The sequence below is a fragment of the Echeneis naucrates genome, chromosome 6 (assembly GCF_900963305.1).
Source record: "Echeneis naucrates chromosome 6, fEcheNa1.1, whole genome shotgun sequence".
Lineage (NCBI taxonomy): Eukaryota > Metazoa > Chordata > Actinopteri > Carangiformes > Echeneidae > Echeneis > Echeneis naucrates.
This window is the reverse complement of record NC_042516.1, coordinates 15,016,513-15,035,764: the sequence shown is the minus strand read 5'-3', so window position 1 is coordinate 15,035,764 and position 19,252 is coordinate 15,016,513. Positions and strand designations below refer to the sequence as shown.

The following is a 19,252-nucleotide window of genomic DNA, read 5'->3' as shown; positions in this document are numbered from 1 at the left end:
TTCACCTCCTCTCTCTATTTTTCCCTCTTCCACTCCTCTGTTCAGTCAGATGAATGCAGTATGTGGCAGACTGTAGCTCTTTGGTTGTTGATACTCGCGACTCTGCTCCGAGGTGAGTGACTTTCATTGGTGCTTTAAGTGAAACTATGCTCGAACAAGTGTGTATTTTTCTTGCCGTGCTATTAACTGGATACTGCATGTGGTCTCTACACTAATGTCTGTGCCGCTGAGGGGGTTTGCTCTCTGTGTTGTGCACAGCAGCTCACACATAGACTGAGAATGTTGATGAGCAGGCAGACAGAAAAAAATAGATTTATTTTTATGATGAGTAAGCAATGTAATCATCTTCCCAGCAGATGAGATAGCTGGGCTCTGCATTTTTTTAGATAGATAGTTATTAGAGTGATAGATAGATTTACTATGAATTACCATCATGGGAACAAGGAACTATTCATGTGAATTATAGGCATTATATTGTTAATTATGGTCTGGAGAGTGAATATAGATTTGACGCCACATAAAGGTTGCATTAATCTTTGAGCATTTGCTGTAGCAAATGTGGTTTTAAAAGTTGTAGCTGCTATTTAGCTACAGAACAGGCACTGTGTAGCTATTTTAAGTAAATGTAGCTTTACAGTTACATCTGCCAACGATAGCTCCCCTCCACATCACTGTGATCACACTGAGGAGAATGAATCAGAAGCAAATTGAACCCTTTGGTGAAGTTATCAGGCACAGAGAGAGAGCTCCCTTCTTTCATTGTAAGGAGTGCTGTGTCTGTCTGTCTGGGGTGTTTCAGTGTTTAATGACTTCAGTATTTCCTCTTTGGGAGAAAAGTGACATTTTTACAGCGATAGAAAGACTGACTGTCTGCCGGTGATCAATCTGAGACCTAATTGATGAGGAGAAGGGGATTTTTTTCTCTCTGCTCTTCTCTCTTTTTCTTTCTGCCTCCTCTCCTCCTTAATTTCCACTGAGGGATCTCCTTTTTCTTGTCTCTCACACATCAGTTTTTACACCACTTTTTTTTTTTTAACCAGCAAACACTACTGTTGCAATCACTCTGTTTTCTGCTTCCTCGCTCCTTTCAGTGCTTTCTGACAGTAACTGTCACTTTTTCTCTCGCTCCACTTTTGTTCTCCCATTTTTCCAACCTCTCCCTTCCCCTCCATTAACCTGATCAGCATCAGTGCAGGGTCCTCACCAGCGCTTTCTGCTCAGGGAGCTGCTGAGGGACTACAACCCCATGGAGCGGCCGGTGGCCAACGACTCCCAGACTCTCACTGTGCTGTTCTCCTTTACCCTAATGCAGATCATGGATGTGGTATGCATGATGCATCTTTGCAAAATTAAATTTAGCAAAATTTTCAAGCCTTAAAACAATACAAACAAACTTTTGAAGATATATTAACCGCTGTTATTATACCTCCTCCATATGGGCTGTGAAAAGCAGTTCCAAAGTATTATTCTATGAAAAGTTCTCCTCAAGCTAACATCATCCCTGCATTGTCCAAATATGTGTGCTGCAGGCTTAAGTATATTGTTTTGAGACATAAACCAACAGAGGGGAGCCTTTCCTTAAATCACTAAATCACCTATTCTCTAATTTTCTTTGTACTGTGGAAGGATGAAAAGAATCAGATCCTCACCACGAACGCCTGGCTGCAGATGGTGAGTATGTAACTTTAATAATGTCATATTGATGTTGGTGTTGTGAAAATTCAACTCATATATTAATAGACGATGCACACTGTCATCACAGATGCCGGCCACGTTTCAGTTTTGATAATGGAGACTTTGGTCGGGTGATATTGGACACTTAGCTGCAGATTTGTTCTTCTTTTTAGAGTCACTACTTATTTTAAGTGAAGCCATTTGGTGCCTTTATCCGTGGAGCTGTAGTAGGAATAAACGCATAAATAAATAAATAAAGGAAGAAATCTTCACAAAGGGCAATAAATGAGTGATCCCTCTTGTAGGGCAGATAGATATTCAATACAAGCGTGGGTGGGTGGAAAAAAACCTTTACAATAATAATAATAATAATCACAATGACATTGGAAGTCCTATCTTGAGTCTATTTATCTGAAAATTGTTGTTCCCGTGTAAAACCAGTGTTGTGCTTGCGTCTCTCAGCAGTGGTACGACCACTACCTCCAGTGGAACCAGTCAGAGTATCCTGGAGTAAAGAACCTGCGTTTCACTCCTGACCAGGTCTGGACACCCGACATATTGCTTTACAACAGGTATGAGTCACTTGATCACACACACAGATATACACAGGGACCTCTGCTGATCTTTTACCTGCCTTATCACTGTGTTGCTATACTTCAGTGCTCATGATAAGTTTGATGCCACCTTTAAGACCAATGTGCTGGTGAACTCCAGTGGCTTCTGTGAGTATCTGCCTCCAGGTGAGTTTTTATTAACTAGCACTCTCAAAACCAAACTCCACCTTCAAGCATTCTGCATACACTCGAGCTGTCCCCAATGTAGAAGCCAATTCATTCAAGATGTTTTCTGAAACCAAATATTTTCTTGCTTACTTCCAGCTGGCTCCAGCAACATTTTGAATCAAGTTTTTCTCCCCCATTACATCTTGGGATGGTTTGACTTTATTGAAATTTTTACTCACTGTTCTCCTGTGCTTTTCAAGGAATATTTGTCAGCACGTGTAATGTGGATGTGAGATGGTTTCCATTTGACATCCAGCGCTGTGAGATGAAGTTTGGCTCTTGGACCTTTGATGGTTGGTTGCTGGATATCCAGATGAAGGAGGCGGATTTATCAGCATACATGCGTAATGGAGAGTGGGACCTACTGGGTAAAACAAACTGTCAAGACAAAATGTGTTGCTTAGCAACTGTGCTTACATTACTGACACACACTTCTGTAACAGTAACGACTTTCTGATTAGTTACATTTATATTTAGATGTATAATTAGAATGTTAGATAAGTTACACTGCGCCTTTCATTGAATAAAACACAATAATAATAACAATACACTTTTGGCTTCAATGTTTTTTGTGCTTTCAGGCACTTGTAGTTCAGCACTTCAGCATCATTCTGGCAGAAACAGTCCTCACTTTAATAAGTCAAATCTACCTACACTCTCATCTCACGGCACTTTAAAACCCATTTGCAGTCAAAAATATTCACTGGTTGCAACAAGGCACTCTTCATTGTTTGTTTTCTGGCTTCCCCACTCTCCCATGCTGTATTATGAATTATAATGACTCCCTTGCTGGATCTGAGTCTGTCCCTTTTCATTTAGAGGTCCCTGGAGGTCGTCATGAAGTTTTCTATGACTGTTGTGCAGAGCCCTACCCTGATGTTACCTTTGTGGTGACTTTACGAAGGCGGACCTTGTATTATGCTCTCAATCTCCTCATCCCCTGCGTGCTCCTCTCCTCCATGACCCTGCTGGTCTTCCTGCTCCCTGCCAATTCTGGAGAAAAGATCAGCCTCGGTGAGGAATAATAAGAGGAGAGAAGAAAAGAACAGGTGTTGAGGGACATTATGACAATAACAAAATGGGAACATTGAATGAAACTTCTATATGACAAAAAATATTTCTGTCTTCAATTTTTTTTTTTAAATTTCCTTTGTGAAATCAAAGATTTCACTTCATTTTACCCTCACAGTTTTCAATTTGTCATGCTGAGTATTTGCATGTGGTCAGGAGGGCTGAGAGGGAACAAGAGATGGAGAAAAGACAAATAGAAAAGGCAAGAAGGAAGATGAAAGAATAAAATCAAATGAGTTTTCCCTAGGAGTGTCAAAAAGACAGATGAGCGTGGTGAGGAGTCAAGTGCAGCATACAAAGTATACTTCTCCACTAAGTGACAATGTTCTTTGCTGCTAAAGAATTTTTTCTTCTTTTTTCATGGCAACCTGCGACTCCCTGGCGTCTTGGTCTGCCTGAAGGCATCACGGTTCTGCTGTCTCTCACTGTCTTCATGTTGATGGTTGCAGAGATTATGCCTGCCACTTCTGATTCTGTACCACTGATAGGTCCGTCTTTCTTTCTGTCAAGGCCCAAGTTTGGGGATTTTTGTGGGTTTTGAGGACACCAGTGTTCTGAATAGTTTACAGATTCCTTGCACCATTTTGAGCATAATATTTTTCTGTCACAGGTCAGTACTTTGCTAGCACCATGGTGATTGTTGGGATGTCGGTTGTGGCCACAGTCATCGTCCTTCAGTTCCATCACCACAGCCCTAACAATGGGCATATGCCACAATGGGTAAGTTGCGATGGTGATGACACATTTTCTGCACAGTGCTGAAAACAAAATTCCAAAGTATTTAAATCCAACACATGAAAAAATTATCTAAAATAATAAAAATGTGCTTGAGATTGAAAACAAACCTCATGTGAAATTATGTTGTTAAAGTATGTTTTATTAGACTTAAATCTTTTGGACAGATTGTTTCAGTGTCTCAGGGTGGTGACCACCCCTGGTCCCAAGTTTTGCAATCCAGATCTCATGAGTTTGTCCGGAGTTAACATGAGAGCAACAAATCTCTGCAATGTTATGAATACAGTGACCAAATTGAGATGAATATTTATTCTGTTTAAGGATTTAATCCTCAATGTGCACATGTGCTCTAATTCTCTCACCTTCATCTCTCAGATGCACTTGATTCTTCTGCAGTGGGTTCCTTGGTTCCTGCGGATGAAACGTCCAGGCGAGAGAGCCGAACCAACTCTTTCCAACAGCCAGACAGACTTTCACAGCAAGACACTGTCCTCCCCGACCACCACCACGACCACCACCACCATCCCCACCCCGGTGCCCTCCATCCTGCCGCAGGGCCTCATCTCCCTGCAGGCCAACCTTGCTCAGCTCAGCCACCCTTTGCCACACCCGGTGCTTTATAGGCCTAATTTCCAGGCCGTTATCCTTCCTAATCCCAGCCACAGAGAGCCCAGCCCCAATCCACACTTCCAGCCTAATGGTCATCTGCCGTACATGGGCTTCCCAGCCTTCCAGACCACAACAGAACTGGAGCAGCCCGTTCAGAGGAGCAGAATCACCAGTCATGGGAGGTTCAACAGTGGACTGAATGGGGGAGAAGGGGACGGTGCAACAGGAGGAGGAGGACCAGCTGCAGATACATCAATCCATCACAACCTTCCATCATCCAAGTTTGGGAATTCCCCACTGGAAGCTCAAATATCTCCAGACCTGGATCCATCACCCACAGCCTCTGGATCCTGCTTAGAGGCTGGGACTGGAGCAGGGAGGTCATCTTCCATGAACACCCACAGCAGTGTTGTTCGATCTGAGGCAGTGGACAATCAGCTGCAGGCTCTCTTGGCAGAGGTGCACTTCTTAGTGGAGCGTGTTCGTGAGCAGGACCGGCAGCTGAGTTTGGCAGAGCAGTGGCAGTTTGCTGCAGCTGTCATCGACCGCCTGTGCCTGGTCGGATTCAGTGTTTTCAACATCATCTGTACCATCGCTATTCTCATGGCTGCACCCAACTTTGGAGAAGCACTGTCAAAGGACTTCCTCTGACGGGCTGAGAGATTTGAGAGAGTGTGACACAGATAAGGATTTGTTGGAAGCACAACTGCTGTTGCCGTGACAGCAATTATTTCCTAAGGATCGAAGTGCAATTTAGAAAGTACAATTTAAGATTTGATTTTCCAATTTTGAATTGAACATACCAGTTACTGCTCATATTTAGTGATCCCAGTTCCTCTTTGCAATGATTTCTATTGAACTACCGACAATATCAGAATAATCATTGACTGAAAAGTTTTGTAAATGTGGATCCTGAAAAAATAATGTCTCAGAAATTACGGCTGTGTAGTTAATTAAAACAAAATCAAATATTAATAAGTTCATATCAAAACAGAAAAAGTTCAGGCGCTTGAGATAAAGATCAACTGTGTCACAACACTGTTGTGCATTGTCAGCACCATGAGTGTTGCACCTGCTTATAAATCATATCGCATAAAGGACAACCTCAACATACCTCACATGAAAAGCAAACATAAAAACTGTCACTGAAATCTGGACTCAATATCTACCAAAATAATTGCTGGACAACTCCCATTCCCGTGTTAGGAAAAACACTGATGATCCATACAAGCGGAACGCAGCTGAGGGAAATATTTTAAAGGCTATAGTTCTATTCATGTGAAATATTATTGTCTTCCTGTGCAGGCTAGGTGAGCTTCAGACTCATAGATCATGTCAGGTTTTCTAACAATCCTTTTTCACAAGGCACACACACACACACACACACACACACACACACACATACACGAACGGACACATAGATGTGCAGACACACACAGTTATGCAGAAAAATCATCATGACTCCAGCTTTGAGTAGAAATCATGACATACATCTTGCAGAAGTGTTGGAATCCAATGCCAACAAGCTGTGACGGACTGAGTTGTAAATGTGAAATAAAATGTCTCGTCTTTTCTAGCCACTGGAAAGGCATCAGATTTTCTATTCTCTGGCTCGGCCACAATCAAAGTTTCGAAAAGGACCCAGAAACAGAGGAGGGGGGAAGACGAGGAAAATGAGCCAGAGAGAGGAAGGGGAATGATGGAGGTAATGAAGCACAGCAATAAAGGCGGAGGTAGGGATGGTGGAAGGGTGGGTGGAGGGGGGCGGGGGTGGGGGGGTAGATGGGGGACTTTGCGGTGGAGACGATGCAGAATGAAAACGAATACAAGCAGAACAAGGTGCATGGATAAGAGAAACAGAGGAGGGAGGGAAATGTGCTGATAAAGCCAATAGGGACCAATAAAGTTTTTAACTGATTGCTCATTAATGAGAGAGGGAGAGGAGGAAGGGCAGCGGAGGGAAGGGGGAGGATGAAGAGGAGCAAATCCTCTTCTCCTCCTCTGCTTCTTGTAAACTCTGCTCAGACCAGACCAGTGTCTACATCAAATTATTGATATGATTGATGATCAAATCATTAAAAACTCTTTATGATGATTGAATCTGGCTCATTGGTGTAGTCAAACCTTCAGCCCAAGCTATTTATTTGGTTTTAAACAGCTTCACCACTGATAAAGCATGTGCCAGAATGGTAGCTCAATATGGGCGCAATTCATTGTGCTCTTCAATACTGTACTGATCTCCTTTTGTGTGTATTACTGGTAGGGCTGCTGAGAGATGCAATACGGCTCAGGTAATAAATCTGTAAACTATAATATACTCCTCCTCCAGAAGCTCAGTCGTCCACCAGCTCTGTGTCAACAGCTCATACTGAGCTATTTGCTCAGAGGAGAACCAAACGGACTCATCAAAGCAGAGCAAGAGAGTGGGAAGCACAAAACATCTCTGGTATCATGGGGCCACTGCTGGGTGTGGGGTTGCGGTTGTCGCACAAATCTGCACACACATTCACACACACACACACACACACACACACAGCAAGTGGTGAAGTACGGACCCTGCTGCAGACCCAATGCAGTGACCACACATACCCCTGAAGCTCTCTGTCTCTCCAGCTCTTACACACACATCTCACTGCTCACTTACGCTGCTGCTTAGGCAGTGCTGGCACTTCTGTATTGAGATTCCTCATGCAGAAGAAAAACAAGAGAAGCCAAGAATATGGAATAAAGAAGAAAAATAACCTGAGCTAAATTAATAGTTTCATTTAAACGACTGAAAATGAAAAAGACAATGACCACTTAATAATGCAGTGATGTTTTCTGCTCACTCGTGTCTGGTGGGTCAGCATTTCACACTTTGAAAGAAGGAATAGAACATCCCACAGGTTGCAAACACATCTCCAGGCTTCCACAGACAGTCACAGGTCTCTGTACTCCATGTTTTGAAATGTAGGAGAATATTGGAGAAAATCCACCAGTACAGCTGGAACATCCTGCAGGGGAAATAAAATGGAGCCAATATCTCTACTGCTGAATCCCAAAAGCAGTCAGCCACAAAGTATATTCTTATGTTTTTCTTGAATTATACTTCAAGCTATTCATCGTCTTCCCTTTATATTGCATGAAACTGATACTCATTTGCCCATCAGGAGACAAAATTGGTAAAATCAAAGTTCAGATGTTCAAACATTATATTCCAAACCACCAACAGTCAATATCTATTAATTACTGGAGCACACACTAGATACTGGTCGATGTAAAACTGCCATTTCACTGCCTGTTGGGTAATTGACTCCCAGATCTCATTAAAAGAAGTTGGAGAGAAAAGTAATATGGAAAGGAAGGTAAAAGACAGGAAAGAAAACAGACACAAAGTGAAGTTAGGAGTTAGTGTAAAATCCTGGTTTCAAAAGACAAACTTATCTCTGAAGCCAAAACTCAAAAACTCATTGCATCATCAAATCAGTTTATTTAAAAGAATATGTTACAATTTATTACAGTAAGCGACGTAACCAAACACTTTGTCTTAAATTTTACATTTCAACATGTCAAAAGAACCTGCAGGATGTCAATCAATCTGTTCCTCTCAGCAAGACTCTTTAAAGGCCAAGCCAAACCAGGTGAAATACTTAACAGAGCTGCAGAATTTAACATTGTATCTTACTGATATAAATAATGCAAGCAATGCTTGACTTTAATCAGAGTGAGTGAGAAAATGACAGAAGTGAGCCAAACAGAGCCCACACCTGAAAATGGGCAGGTCACAGACTGTCAGACAGTGGACTGCTTCAACCATGGTTCACTAAACAGGAAGAATCGAAGGAAAAGCGTTCGGCCTTTCGGATTGCACATCCAAGTCAAGCCCAAACACATTCAATTAAATCCCCTTTCCACATTCACCAGGGCCCATTGGAGCACATTAATCATCCAACATGGCTTTGTAGAACAGAACCCACAAGCACTTTTACTGAGAGCTACTAATGCCAACCTGTGACTTGCAGGTGGTAAAAATCCTGAATATAACCATTATGAGCCATGTAGGTTAGGGCTGGGAAACAACCGAGTATAAAAATGTCCTGACATTCAGTGTCCTTATATCGTGATTATTTAATATTATCGTTTTACACATCTCTTTTCCCAAAATCATGTCTCAAATGCAACCGTCAATCAAAAATGTGTTAATTGTTTTTTTGTTTTTTTTTACTGAGGTCTTTATTTTGTTTGGTTTGATATATTTGACAGTCAATTTAATAATCTTCTGTTATTTTACAAAAATCAACCATATCACATACAGTGATGTGGCTGAGTCACTGATTTTGGAAAATATTATTCTCCATACCATAATAAAGTAAAATACTTAAAATACCCTAACCCACCCAGGTCTAATAGGAGTGCTCGACTCAAAAGCTTGTGGCAGGTGAACCTGTAATAGCTGCAGAATTAAGTCAGAACTAAAGCATTTGGACTGTCGGGTTAATGATGTAATTAATGACTGAAGTCAGCATTGCATCATCACATGAATAGTTATTACTGTACAAATTTAAGAACTTCAACATTATCAGGGCTTGTTTGGAGGCAAATTATTATATAACGCTGCGGTAATGTGATCAGTTGCTACAAAGCCTTAAATGCATGTGAGTTATCTTCCTATTTATCACGCTGATGGAAAGTGCAAGCTGCTCATTGTGCCCAGAAATCCTCATATCACTTAACCTGAATCTGGAGTGCATGACAGTACAGGAACATACCAGCCACAGTGATAAAACAGCGCCGTGAGGAGAGTCTGTTTGATTTAGAGGCTTATTATAAATCCTGCGGGAGCTCTTGGGAACAAAATAACCACTGGCAGCAGAAAAGCAGGCAGGGGGAGGAGGACCCCTGCTGTTTAGCCTGGGAAATACCCACTAAACATGGTGTATTACACCATCACCTGACTGGCCAGCGCTCCACCTCACTGCTGCTCTGTAGTGGACAGTTAACATAACGCACACATAAAAGTGTAATGCATGTTTGGGCGCCCACACCAGTTTATGAAGCAATACGTTATCATGTTGTAGACAAAAATGAAAGTAAACTAAATAAGACCTGGCTTATTCCAGTATTATGCTCACTACCTGCTTCCTTCCATTTCCCACATCTGGAGGTTGTTAATACTATTGGATAAAGTGCAACATTCATCTAAATTTAAGCATGTTCTTGCTCACGTATTCCACTGTCACCCCTGTCTTATATGTGTATCCAAATCAAAAGAAAAAGAAATGTGTCCAGTACCTAGAAATACTTTCTTTCTTCTTCCTCTAATTTCCAGCATTACAAGGTTAATAACCTTATCTTATAAATGTAGATTTTACGCTAAACAGATGTATGCGTGTTCAGCTATGCCTTCCATTCTGAGGTCATCACTGTGGGGCCCCCACTGCTGTTCTAATCTGTAAATTGAGACGCTAAGTGTCTCCCTGTGGTCCTCCATTAGTATTGCTGATCGATGTTATCAGTGCTCCTCAGTATGTACACTAACAGCTTTTGCATTCCCCTGTTAGTCCACCATGAACTCCTTGTTTGCGTCTGCTCTCCAGTCCTAGTAGGTCTACCGCGGAGGAGGCTCAAAACCTCCTTGTTAGTTGCCACAATCCACTTCAAGTCCCTGCCAATAGGAAAAAAAAGCCTTGAATCTGTGAATTCAAGTCTGGAGACACCTCCTTTCTTTTTGACAGCGCTAGGCGTAATGTATGATTACAATGTGCTAGATTCAAACGTCCCCTGTTCATGTGTGCGTAGCTATTTTTGCCTCTGTTCATCTGACTTTTTTTTTTTTTCAGCTGCAGATGATTGTTGGTTTGCATGTCTCAGGGGTTGATTCTCAGGTTGCAGTTGACAGAGTGTAATTAATGACCATGTAGTTAATAGCTGATTGGTGCTGGGTGTAGGACTGGATGAGAGCCAAAACTGATCTGAGTCAATGACAATGGTGTGACTTTAAGAGGTGACAATCTCCCTTCCTAGGTGCCTCCATCCCTTCTGTGCCTCAGCAGCTGGAAAATATTCTGCAATGTGAGAAGTAACGAGGAACCAAGTGAGAAATCAGAGTAATTAACCCAGACTATTGCTGGGTCACATACTGGACAGAGGCAGGCAGAGCCTTACCTTGCCACACATACCATCTTTACTGCAGTTCTTATTGTCCTTGTCTGTAGCTTCCTCCTCCACCTTAACACACACACACACACACAACAACAATGAATTGAGGGCAACACTTATGGCAGTTATAGAGCAAGCTGGTCAGTATGCAAGTAGATGGCCCTTACCTCCTTCCTCCACTTCAGCTCACAGAAGACTCTCTCAAAGCACTCATGCATGTAGTTAAACTGAACATTGCCAGTTCCCAGTGAGCACAGAGAGAGAGAGATGTGGATTTAGAATAAAAAAAGATTCAAATAAAATCAGTTTTAAGGGGTTTACTTTTAAAGAACTGTTAAACATTTTGGAAAATGTTCATTTGCTTGCAAAGAAATAGATGAGAAGTTTGATACAGCTCTTGTGTCTTGTGTCCCCTTTACAGTGTTTGTAACTGTACAAACACTGTAAAGGGGATTATGTGCTAGATTAAATTTTTACTGTGCCAATTAATTCTGCAAACTTAAATACAGTTCAGGCAACAACAGTAGGATGATAATAAAGCTGGTTATCTGAATAGTATATAATATATAATAATAACTCATCTTATGTAATACTGTGAGTACTATAGTACTCATATGTGATACTCACATATGGTGTAAATATTTTGACCCAGCGTGGTTTCTTCTCTCCTCGTGCATATTCAAAGCAGAAGGCCATGCCCTCTTCGTCTGTGTCCCACCTCTGCATTTCCCCCCAATCAAATGCAATCACTTGGTTCTGTAATAAATTTGAAGCTCTCTTTTAGTCTCTCCATTATACACACAAACTTTGATTACACTAAGTGAAAAACACACTAACAAACATTTGCCCTTGCCTCAAGTGTTCCCTCCTCAGTGCAGGCGTGGAGCTTGAAGTGGTGAATGCTGATGGCTGTGATGACGTGGCCTTTACGTCGAGAGTCACATGAACAGTGGGGGAATATGATCTCATTGTAACCTTCACAACCCCTCAACAAACTCAGATACTGGAAAAGAAATAGGGAGAGGAGACATGAGGTAAGATAGTCTTTACTCGCTATATATAACAAGATGCAGCGGCATTAAGATGCATTTTTGTTATGTTTAACTCTAACTAACCTTTACAGCCAAACAGTGAAATGCTATAGTAATGGCAATTAAACAAAATGATTTTCTGCCCAATTCTAATAATAAAATGGTGTTTTTTTGTGTCACCAAAATGAGGATAATTTATTCATCTTTCCGGACAGTAGAAAACTAACTTACTCTCTCTGTTTTTTGCATATTCTTCCACTATTAACCATTCTCTGTCACACAGAGTCTCTCAGTTTTATACATAGTCAAACCTACACTCACTGCTCAGTTCTCTCCACCCCCAGAGGACAGCGCACCTTCTCCACTTTATTATATCACACAGCAAAGAGTGATTGAACAGGTGGGTGTGCAGGGATGACATAAGACAGTGGCCATACCAAGTAATTTTGCCTGTGCGTTTGGTTTAAGTTACTACTGTATGTGTGATTTGTGGCCATCTGATGGACTGACCATTGACATCTTCTTCTGTTCTGCCAGCTTTTGCAACTGATAGGATTTCTGCTCAGCTTTTATGAAGCCTTTCTTCACATCATCCACAGCCTAGAAATACAGGATATATTGTTAACAACCAACATGAAAAATGCATACAAACGCACACCACAAAAGATGACAGACACATGCGCATACCTGGTGAAAGAAATAATTGACAGCAAGCTGGTTTTCATTCAGAAGAATTTCTTCTTCTGTGGTGAAAAGCCACTTGCGTAGAGTGAGGCAGGTTCCTGGGATGGCTGAGGTATAGTTCTGTACATACAGTTTGTGGGGGAACTCATTGGGGGCAAGCTTACGCACTGAAGAAGAAAGTGTGAAAAAACGCAAAGGAAACAATGAGATGTGAGGAATGATATTCTAATGTGTTGAAGTCTGCAAAATGAAATAAAATACAGAAATCTCTGTCCCAAACTCTCATAGTTCTCCATAAAAAATGTAAGATTCTACTTCAGCAATACAATGAGCATATAAACAAACTAATGTCTCTGTGTTCTTACTCACTGAAGGTGTGGTTGATGACTTCAAACAGAGCAAAGTAGCTGGCTGTTACACTGTCCATCCCTAGTTTCACTACCACGGCCTGACCAACAAAGCAAAAGAGACAGTGAAAGAATATAAGATGGTAAAAAAGAATCAAATCAGACTGTAATAAGGTCACGGTTATATTGGGTACCAGTTATACAGGCCTGTCAATGCCCTTACCTGGTAGACCTGGTCTGTAGTGGAGTTTTTGCGAACTCTGACAGTGAGTGTTGTTTTATCCGGCATGGCTATTCTCAACTCCACATCTGACACACCGTTATAGTTCTAGTAGTTCATGAGAGGAAGAAACAAACCGTACATTGAGTCATAGACAGATGACATAAAAAGACACAAATTTTTTTCTATTTACCTCATCTGATTCAGACAGGAACTCCTGCATGATGTCACTTTCTCCAATTACCCGTACAGAGCACACTGGAGATCAAACACACATAAAATCATGCAGTTTGCAATGATGTAAACCAGTTATTTATGAACTTTGTTGTGAACAATATTTCTCCAAAACCAGTCCCCACATTTTGCCTCCGTCACTTAGCTCTAATAACTGTTTTTTTTTTTTTTTTTTTTTTAAAGTTCCCCCTCACCTTTTTCTAAGTATTCTTCCAGGCCTCTGCGTCGTGCATCCAGCTGTTGCTCAGAGAGGGAAAATGGCCATTTCCCAGGAAGCTTGGGGAATGTAAAGTTGGCAAACTCCCTCTTAAGGTTTTGGTGTAGGATCACAAACTCCCGATAACGCTTGGAGCACAACTGCCTGCCTGCCATATACACATTATATACCTGGAAGCCGAGAATAAGGTGGTTGGGGCAGAGCAAATGATGATGAAAATACTGACCCTAAAATCAATCTTAGGGAGATAAAGGCAAGTGGATATTAACTGACAATAACTATTTCTTAGTTGGTTATAAAGAGTCATTAAATACATGGTTAAAAAGATGTGGCTACTGTTAATCTATGTGGCACCCACCACAAACTTTTCCTGGTTGAGCTCAGTGTGTTTGTAGCTGGGGACAGAAATGGGGACAGCCTGTTTGTCAGAGTAGTCGTAGCAGGACTGAGCTGAACCGTCGTCCCCGGGATCCAAGCAGTCGGCCTCCTGGGGTGGGACCGGCAGCACGGCCAGCACCAGCTCTCTCTCGCCTGCCCGGATCAGGTCAACTACCTGCTTATGTGTCGCTCCCTCTACATTCACTCCATTTCTGTCAATTGGAGAAAGAGATGAGAGTATTTATTTCTATACAGAAATAAATATTACATTTTCCTACTGGTCTTTAATATTCATTTTGGGGTATAGGGATCGACTTCTACTTTGTGTTTGTGACACATTTTAGTTTGTATTGGATTTCCAGTATCAAAAATATAAGAAAAATCTTACCACACAATGTAAAAATACAATATAACTCGAAACTACACATTTAAAATAACCAGATACGAGTACATCTGTTACAATAACAATGAGAAATAGGTTAGGTCTCACAAAAATAGCATTTCTACATGGTCCTGTATTCAGAAACAATCTGCAGTCATTCTGCATTGCATGCCTATCTCATGGGACAAGGCTGAAGATTGAATTGTGAGACTCTCAGCACAATGGATTACTAAGAATTAAGAAGTAAGAATTACTGAAACACTGAAACAGCACATAAATTCAACGAAAGGGCAAATAGTGAAGAATGATATCTGATAGGCTAGGGTTAGCTTCTGTTTATGCATACAGAGACAGGATTTGTCTCCTTCTGTGGAACAAGACCTTTGTTTTAGGACATTAGCAGAATTGAACATGACCAAAACTGGGTGTGTGCTCTTTGGCAGCCATGTGTCAGACACACAACAGTGTTGATGACAGTGCTGGAGCAACATGACCTATCGTTAACTATACTCAAAACAGCCACAGCATCTCTTTTAAAAGCTCTCAGAATCACCTCTTCAGGTGGTATTTAAACCATGCCAGAGGGTAACAACAGCTTGCAGATATTTGCAGGAACACAAAGCTATCCAAACTTCCATTTAAAATTTTTTCCAAAGACCACAGGAGAAAGTGGTGCCTCAAATGTTATTTGAATAACTTGAAAACAAACCAGTCAATACCTTGGAGAAAAATAACAAATAGAAATATGTGTGGATAAATTTAGGCTAACATAATATACAATGTCCTCAAACTCCATGGGGCAAAATAACTAGCTTCACAGGGCTGTTATGCTAGGGAAAGGGTTTGTGCATGCTAGACCTAAACATAAGATGAAGAGTATTCACTTTTTGTGTCCGAAAATGTCAGCAATATTGTCGTGTGTTATTGTGTGAACTCCTGTCCATAGAGGCTGAAAAATGTGTTGCCATCTCTTCCTTGTAATGGCTATTGAGGTCGACAATGAATACCTTTGGTAACGTTGACAACCGCAAAACTAGTGAGGGGTCACATCCTTCAGTCAGCAGTGAACTAGAATTACTGCTTCATGCTGATATATTTCCACCAACCAGTTTAGTTGCAGAAATATGGTCAAAACTTCCCGTTTCCTGAGTTACTGAATAATGGCCAGAAATGTTTTATAAAACATTACAATGTCACACCGTGACCCGGAAACAGAAAAGCGGTAGAAGATGGATGGCTGGATTATGATGTCACAATGTAGTTAACCATGGGATGTTAAATGGCCTCACTTTATCACTATATTCTCTTTGATATTTTTCTTAGATTGTGTCAAAACTTGAAGGGTTTTGGAGATATGGCCAAAAAGTGTTTTGCAATGTTGCATTTTACTTTTGACTAACACACTGTAACTAGCTCATTCTTAAAAAGTAATCTCCTTTTCTAATGACCTCTCCTTGACCTTGATAGACAACATTATGGGATCAAGAAAAGATCTGAAGGAGAATTCAGAAGAAGAAGCTTAAGAAAAGACATTGTGACATGTGGAGTGGTATAATTGTGCAGTTTTATGATATTTTAATGAGATTACTGTTAACTATAAATATGGGCAGATTTGAAACGGAATAAAATATATCTATGGATTTGGATTTCAGTCAAGCATCATTTACCACAAGTAGTCTTGTGGTAAATGATTTCTTCATGGAACCATGAACTCACCCTCAACAATGCCATCAAACTCCAAAAACTCTCACTTTCGATGAAGTTGATGGTAAGCATGTCTCTTTACTGTCATCTTTTAGATGAGGGCCATTTTTCACCTTCACATTTACCATCAAACTTTCTTCATCTGATGACAAAGTTAGAAAGTGTGACGAAGTGTAAAGTTAGCTTGCCTTTCCTGGTCTATAGCTAGATGCAACTACACAAGTTACTGTGCCAAGCATAACATCCAACTGTTCACAGGAACGTACACAAAAAATTTAGGACAGGAAATGTTTCTGATGGAACGAGGACTGACAGCTAATCTGTTATGTCAGGCATTACATCATGGCATGGCTTATATTGGATGGTTAACACGGGGCTAGAGCTCAGTGGACACAAGCTCTCTAATAACACAATAGGAAGAAGTTGCGCATGAGTGTATAATCAAAGCTAGGGCCCAAATAACAAAACTGAAACTGGTGTTTGTGAGGAAAGGTGATGGTAGAGATAGAATAGAGATAGAAATGTGCAAAAATGAAAAGTGGAGCCATGGTGGTGCGGTGGAAAAAACAGCAAATGTCACTTACAGCGAAAAAACAGACTACGCATTTTGGCTGTTTTCCATTCCAGCAGCTTTATGAGTACTGAGTATATTATTATCATATGATGAATTGGCCTTTGCACCTGCACGCTCAGCATTACTGAGCATTGTAAACAGCTTTGAAGAGACATTTCCTGCTTTACCCTGTCTAATTTTTTCTCTCTATAATTGAAAGTCAACTATTAATTTACACGTACACATACACGTACTCAATTCAAAGTCAGGAGTATCGCTTTGATTGTCGAACATGATTACACCTTTATCATGAAGAAGGGGGCTGAACAGAATATTCTGCACTGAACTCTGAGAGCAGGGGCTATTTGTAAATGGGCAAAGAAATATTGATTGCATTGTGAATAGCAATACTTCTATAGCACTGCGGCCAGTACACAGACACTCTACTGTGTGTATGTACTGTACTTATTGTGTACATACTGTAGCTGACAGGCAGACAGAAAGGCTCCATCCATCAATGTCAAACCTTCAGCTATATACAGTGATTATCGTGTTAAGGTCTATGAATATTTGGGCATGTATTTTCAACTCGATGAGTGACAGAATAGAAGACAGTGACAAATGAGCACAGTATAGATATAGCAGTAGTGTACACTTAGGTCACATACACCATGGATGATATTGACCGAACTAACACAAATAAAAACCACACAGAAATAATGGGGTCAACAAACTGCTGGGTTACTGCAGACCACCCATTTCCAAAATGTGCAAAGCCCGGCCAATGAGACGGCGAAATTTCAGACAGTGTAGCCAATCAGAATCGAAATGAGGGCATCCCTCCCTTTCTGCATCACCTTATTCCAAACACACTCAGACACACTGAAGACTCAGTACTGATGCTGAGCTGTATTCTGTGCGTTGCTCTCCATAGCAACAGAGCCCAACATCAGCAAACCATCTGCATGCATACTAAGGTGCCGGTGAGGACGACTATCCCAAACACAATGCACGAAACAGCACTCACAGATCAGCCAGATCATTGCCAAATGCGGAGATGCTGATGGTATTGCTCTGACTTGCAAAGCAAGATACACTGGATGCAGTGTGCAATGCAGAGATGTTCCACACCACATCTGGCCAGGGCGATGTGAGTGTGTACAAGGGGCGACTTGATGTGTTTGGCATGCCGTGCAGGAGAGGAGCAGGTTTCAGTGTGATGGGAATCCCTAATGATCACTGGATCTGTCCTCTCTGACACACACAGACACTCCTTTCATCGGGATGAACGGCTATTTTGCCCTGCAAGAAGACCAGTGTGATAGATGAGAGCGCGCGCGCACGCGCACACACACACACACACACACACACACACACACACATACAGGCTTTGAAAGCTACCCTGGTCCCACCAAAAACACAGTGAAGTGATACTCCCAGGTCCTGCCTGGCCTGCTATGGTTTCCATTGACAATTATGAAGTTAGTCGTTCTCCGGTTCTGGTGAAGCCACTTACACCTCCAGGATCCGGTCCCCCTTGGAAATGCCGGCTCTGTCGGCGGCACCTCCCGGCAGAACAGCACTCACATGCTGCAGCGGAGCGTACAGTTCCCCGTTAATGCTCCGGAGCTGCCCTCCTTCGCTAACTTGTCCCCGGACATTGAAGCCGTAGCCCGAGTCCGACTTCACTATCCGGACCAGCCGCGGGCCCGAAGTAACAGTGGTGCCCGGTGTGACTTTACCGCCGCCGGTGCCCGGTGTAACGTTACCGCCGCTGGAGCCGTTACGGGAGGAGGGGTGAGGCAACGGAGGGACCGCTGAACTGATTCCTTGTCCCTCGACGTCCGCCATCTTTCTACACTGTTTATATCATCCACCCCGGTTCAGCTATCATCTGGTATCCCTCAAACAGTAGCTGCTGGTAGCAGGCTAATCGAATTGGCTAGCTCACTGACCGAAAGATGCCGGAAAAGGCCGACAGCCCGATGACACATGAGACCGCCCCAGGACGCGTCCCGTATCGGCCACTCGGATCCCTCCTTGAAAGTGTATAAGGGAGTTCCCTCGGTGGCTTCCTTGGCTGACTGTGGAGCTTCCCTGCAGCCAGCTGAGGAATACAGGAGCCAAGAATAAAAACAAAAAAGCTCTCTCGGTTTACCAATCCATGCACACGGTTTATAAAACAGCTCCACTGAGTAAAAACAACAGATATAGCTGTGACTCAGTGGTTTCCAACATATGGGTCTGATATAACATTTGTCTAATTTAACTTTAAAATTGGCTGGATTGAACAACTAGACGGATAAATTGCACCACTCATTAAAAAGATACTATGACATATGATTTGGGGTTACAAGTGGCCACGTTTCAAGTTAGGATCCATGTCAGAAGTCAATCTGATTAAAAAGGAAAACAGTGGGAGACAGTGCACTTGGAGCTGCAACAATGTTTGTCAATGTTGTTTTTAGCAGAAGTAACAATGGAAGATGAGTA

The 19,252-nt window shown here is 41.8% G+C and overlaps 2 protein-coding genes across 5 annotated transcripts; one reads left to right on the top strand and one right to left on the bottom strand.

Annotated features, from left to right (window-relative positions):
• Positions 1-6,402, top strand: LOC115045069 (neuronal acetylcholine receptor subunit alpha-7-like). Of its 2 annotated transcripts, none has more exons than XM_029504554.1 (10): positions 1-112; positions 1,185-1,324; positions 1,627-1,671; positions 2,137-2,246; positions 2,335-2,414; positions 2,657-2,824; positions 3,276-3,470; positions 3,929-4,015; positions 4,138-4,247; positions 4,638-6,402. In XM_029504554.1, exons 1-10 carry the CDS (start codon positions 61-63, stop codon positions 5,520-5,522), a joined length of 1,872 nt encoding a protein of 623 aa, XP_029360414.1. In that variant the 5' UTR covers positions 1-60; the 3' UTR covers positions 5,523-6,402. The 2 variants fall into 2 exon arrangements, with proteins under 2 accessions (XP_029360414.1, XP_029360415.1); XM_029504555.1 differs by having other exon boundaries at positions 27-112; positions 1,222-1,324.
• Positions 6,403-8,317: 1,915 nt separating this feature from the next.
• On the bottom strand, positions 8,318-18,713 carry snx27b (sorting nexin 27b). 3 transcript variants are annotated; one of them, XM_029505163.1, is made up of 13 exons: positions 18,276-18,713; positions 14,101-14,332; positions 13,720-13,912; positions 13,485-13,549; positions 13,295-13,399; positions 13,094-13,172; positions 12,728-12,891; positions 12,551-12,640; positions 11,863-12,012; positions 11,637-11,765; positions 11,177-11,236; positions 11,016-11,078; positions 8,318-10,915 (listed from the first exon to the last, which is right to left on the bottom strand). In XM_029505163.1, exons 1-13 carry the CDS (start codon positions 18,608-18,610, stop codon positions 10,871-10,873), a joined length of 1,710 nt encoding a protein of 569 aa, XP_029361023.1. In that variant the 5' UTR covers positions 18,611-18,713; the 3' UTR covers positions 8,318-10,870. The 3 variants fall into 3 exon arrangements, with proteins under 3 accessions (XP_029361023.1, XP_029361022.1, XP_029361024.1); XM_029505162.1 differs by having other exon boundaries at positions 11,030-11,078; XM_029505164.1 differs by lacking the exon at positions 11,016-11,078.
• Positions 18,714-19,252: the final 539 nt, after the last annotated feature.

What these genes read in the sequence shown, in the direction of transcription:
- LOC115045069 (XM_029504554.1), top strand. Translation starts at nt 61, where the DNA reads ATGTGGCAGACTGTAGCTCTTTGGTTGTTGATACTCGCGACTCTGCTC. An exon ending in CTGTGAGTATCTGCCTCCAG is followed by an intron (nt 2,415 to 2,656) that starts GTGAGTTTTTAT and finishes GTGCTTTTCAAG; the next exon opens with GAATATTTGTCAGCACGTGT. An exon ending in TGATTCTGTACCACTGATAG is followed by an intron (nt 4,016 to 4,137) that starts GTCCGTCTTTCT and finishes TTTCTGTCACAG; the next exon opens with GTCAGTACTTTGCTAGCACC.
- snx27b (XM_029505162.1), bottom strand. Translation starts at nt 18,610, where the DNA reads ATGGCGGACGTCGAGGGACAAGGAATCAGTTCAGCGGTCCCTCCGTTG. An exon ending in CTACAGACCAGGTCTACCAG is followed by an intron (nt 13,173 to 13,294) that starts GTAAGGGCATTG and finishes TTTGTTGGTCAG; the next exon opens with GCCGTGGTAGTGAAACTAGG. An exon ending in AGTCATCAACCACACCTTCA is followed by an intron (nt 12,892 to 13,093) that starts GTGAGTAAGAAC and finishes TTTCTTCTTCAG; the next exon opens with TGCGTAAGCTTGCCCCCAAT.